The following is a 3746-nucleotide window of genomic DNA, read 5'->3' as shown; positions in this document are numbered from 1 at the left end:
GTTTGACATTTAATAACTGATTTTCCATTTGTTTGCAGGACCCAACGAAAAGGTACAATGGCCACGAAAAAGGTAGCAGACATGGTTTTTTGCTAACTCGGAGTTAGCCAAGACCTACAATCGAATTTCGTCCGTCACCGCCTGACTCTCTGATTAAGAAAATCATATCATCTGTCAGTGAAAAACGGGTAAGAGATAATCGACCTTCCTTCATAAGGAGAGTGAATATACATTAATTGCTCACGATTTACTTGAGTCATATTCTCATGATCACCCATAAAGCTGTCAGAAACTTCTGAAGCAACATATGTTGGTATTACACACATTAATTTGCATTATATCCTTTTGGTATATACAATAACTAAAATGCAATATCTAGAACCTTAACTATATGACTTAAGATATATATATATATATATATATATATATATATACTTATATATATATATATGTATATATAATGTGTGTGTTGCATGCGTGCTTGTACGAATGTACTAAAATATAGTTCGTTTATAACGAACAGGTTTGTAACGAATTTCATGCGTCTATAACGAATGAAAAGTAATTTTCTGGTCGCAGTTCAGTAAAACTGTAGGTATGTAACGATTTATTTATTACGAAATCAGGTCTATAACGAACTTCTTTGCACCCGTCCCTGGGACCGTTTCCAAAGTAAAAGATACCAGTTGTTAAGAAATGATCATTTTATTGTTAAACAAACGTCAGACAACTGTTATCCAAGTGAAACAAGAATTAATATGCTGTTACTTTCTCATTTTTTCTTTTAAAGTTTTAAATAAGAAAAAAACAAAAAAACTACAAACATAACTTTAATTTTGCTTTAAACATTAAAATACACATCCAGTTCTTAAACTAACAATGGCTTTTATTGAAATGTATTAGAAAGCTTGAAGCACAAGGAGGATCGATACTTTACCGTCTAGATTTCATTCTATATCAAAACAAAGGAGGTAGGCCAATCCAGTCATTCAGAGTAACTCCTTTTATAACGAATGATGCCTATAACGAAATTGCAGAAGACAGTCCCTGGAATTCGCTATAAACGAACTTTGTGTACATATATAAATTTATATATACACCAAGGTTACCGATATCTTTTGAGTGATGTATACATTCCCTGTTCTTCTCTAGCCAAGTCATTCAGAGTAACTCCTTTTATAACGAATGATGCCTATAACGAATTGCAGAAGACAGTCCCCTGGAATTCGCTATAACGAACTTTGTGTACATATATAAATTTATATATACACCAAGGTTACCGAATATCTTTTGAGTGATGTATACATTTCCCTGTTCTTCTCTAGCCATCGCCACTGCAACTGTGCGTAGATGTCGGTTGCGGGTCTGGACAATCCACCGAGCAGTTAGCCACTTCCTTTGAGCGAGTGATTGGGGTTGACGTGAGCCCAGATCAACTAGAGCTTCGGCCCGGAGCAGAAATACTTTTAAGAATATTTCTTACAGGTGAGAGTTACAAGGACTCACGTGTACGACAAAAGAAGCACATCCTCTGTGCGAACATTATATGGCTGTGTCCTTAGACCATGTTGCAAGTACTACTCGTTATCGTTCAACGGTGTAATGTAAAAGTGCAGCATTTTCGCTATCAGAAACCGTGCGCGCGCTCTTTTGTTTATTCATTTCTATAGTAGACTAAAAGTACAACGAATTCACTTTAATTACCATGACTAAGTTTGTCTGTTTGTGTGTGCTGTTTGTTAACATTAATACGTTCCTTCTAACAGTATGAGGTTCCCCCCCAAAAAAATAAATATGATGGTAACTGCCACATTCCTGAATTGTAGACGAACCCTTGTGCTGAAAACTTCACAACAATATCCCTTTTCATATAGGCACACAAGCCCATCGGTAATGCGTCAATCCCGACCCATAACACACACTGCACCATTCAGTCTCATTTCCTATATATTTGGGCCTTTCTTCTAGTGCCTGGGCTTTCCTCTCCTCACTCCAGACACTTTAGAATTATATATCGTTCCCTTTCTTTCCACATGACAAGATCCAAGGTCTAGAGCAATGATTCCCAACCAGGGTTCCGCAAGAAGTCTTGAAATAAGTATGTATTGCAAATGACGCTGATCTGAATTTAAAAAGTTTCGAAATAGCAGTGGTAGATATTATATGATTTATATCAAGTAAGTTATATATATATATATATATATATACTATATATATATATATTATATATAATATAATATATATAGAGGAGAGAGAGAGAGATGAGAATGGAGAAGAGAGAGATGAGAGAGATTGAGAGAGAGAGACGAGGATGAGACGAGAGATAGAGAGAGAGGAGAGCGCCTGTAGATAAAGGTTACCAAGGATATGAAAAATTGTTTCAGGGGTTCCTTGAAGGTATAAGGTTGGTAATCATGGTCTAGTCTCTAGAACTTGACTAGGCCATCATAAAACGCTGTTCATCTTTCACCTACTTGTCCTAGCCACTTCTGTGTGGATCCACATTTCTCATCCTTTTGCCACATCTTACTGTGTAAACATTTATAAAATATTTAACCTTCCCCTTTTATTCACATGTATCCACTCTTCACTTCATCACTTGCTTTGAGTCATATAGCCCTTCTTTATTTCTCCGTTGGCTGAATTTTGAAAGAATATTATGTTGCTGTTTAATTTATGGTCCTAAGACAGACGGTTGCGAAGCCACAACATAAAACTTACATCCAAGCCAGGGAAACTCGAATCTCCCGTAAATATAATGTGCTGCCTATTTCTGAACTGCCATTAGTTTGACGCTATACAATGTCTTATACCGTTGTTATTTCTAAAGCTCATCTATTCGTGTACACTCATTTATAAATACATACGAAACGTGACAGTGCTATTCATGTGAAAATTTTAATTTTAACTGATTATCTCTCCCCAGGGAAGGATCGGCCTATTCAATTCCAGTCGACAATAACAGCGTAGACTTGGTTTCCGTATGTGCAGCTGTTCACTGGTTCGACATGAAGCCCTTTTATGCTGAGGTTAGTGTCACAATACTACGTGATCACACAAGAGATAATTTTGCTCTATACTGGTTTTGTCTGAAAAGGAAAAAAAAAAATTGTATCGATTAGTGTTGGTTCTGTGTAACAAAGTTCTTGCTTACTGACCTAATTTTAACATGTATATTATTATATTGCTATAAACTTCATGCCAATTACTGAAACGTGGAGCTCATTACATATTTTGTATATGTTCAGAAAATGTTCAAGATAGTTTAGTCATGGACATATTATATAACAGCAGTGTAAGAGCAAAACTTTGAATGGAAATAATGAAATATAGCACCGTGTAGAGCAGTTATTCTTCATACACCAAGGAAAGAATCAGTATGAACAAAATCACTTAGCAATAATTGTAGTAGCTAATTTGAAAATGCGAGTAGCGGCATATATATATATATATATATATATATATATATTATATATATATATATATATATATATATATATATATATAATTATATATATATATATATATATATATATATATATATATAAATATATATATATATTATTATATACATATATATATATATATATATATATATATATATATATATATATATATGTGTGTGTTGTGTGTGTGTGTGTGTGTGGTGTGTATGTGTGTGTGTGTTATGGAATAGGACAGTTGGAACTTTCATTTTTTTAATGCAGTTCACGAATACTTTCAGTAAATGAATGACTATTTTTTTG

General features: G+C 34.1%; 2 protein-coding genes across 4 annotated transcripts in view; one reads left to right on the top strand and one right to left on the bottom strand.

Moving 5' to 3' along the window:
• LOC135208811 (putative methyltransferase DDB_G0268948) overlaps positions 1-3746 on the bottom strand; it is a 30781-nt gene that overhangs the window by 7549 nt on the left and 19486 nt on the right. The gene's annotated exons all lie outside the window — the stretch shown is intronic.
• The window catches only part of LOC135208158 (putative methyltransferase DDB_G0268948), a 7579-nt gene continuing 3890 nt past the window's right edge, over positions 58-3746 (top strand). The window contains exons 1-5 of the mRNA XM_064240299.1: positions 58-72; positions 108-188; positions 1326-1485; positions 1875-1890; positions 2927-3029. Coding sequence (XP_064096369.1) covers positions 58-72; positions 108-188; positions 1326-1485; positions 1875-1890; positions 2927-3029 — 375 coding nt within the window. The remainder of the gene's footprint in view (positions 73-107; positions 189-1325; positions 1486-1874; positions 1891-2926; positions 3030-3746) is intronic.

This window comes from Macrobrachium nipponense, chromosome 35 (assembly GCF_015104395.2).
Source record: "Macrobrachium nipponense isolate FS-2020 chromosome 35, ASM1510439v2, whole genome shotgun sequence".
Lineage (NCBI taxonomy): Eukaryota > Metazoa > Arthropoda > Malacostraca > Decapoda > Palaemonidae > Macrobrachium > Macrobrachium nipponense.
Note: the sequence above shows the minus strand (reverse complement) of the source record. Positions and strands in the feature narration are given on the sequence as shown.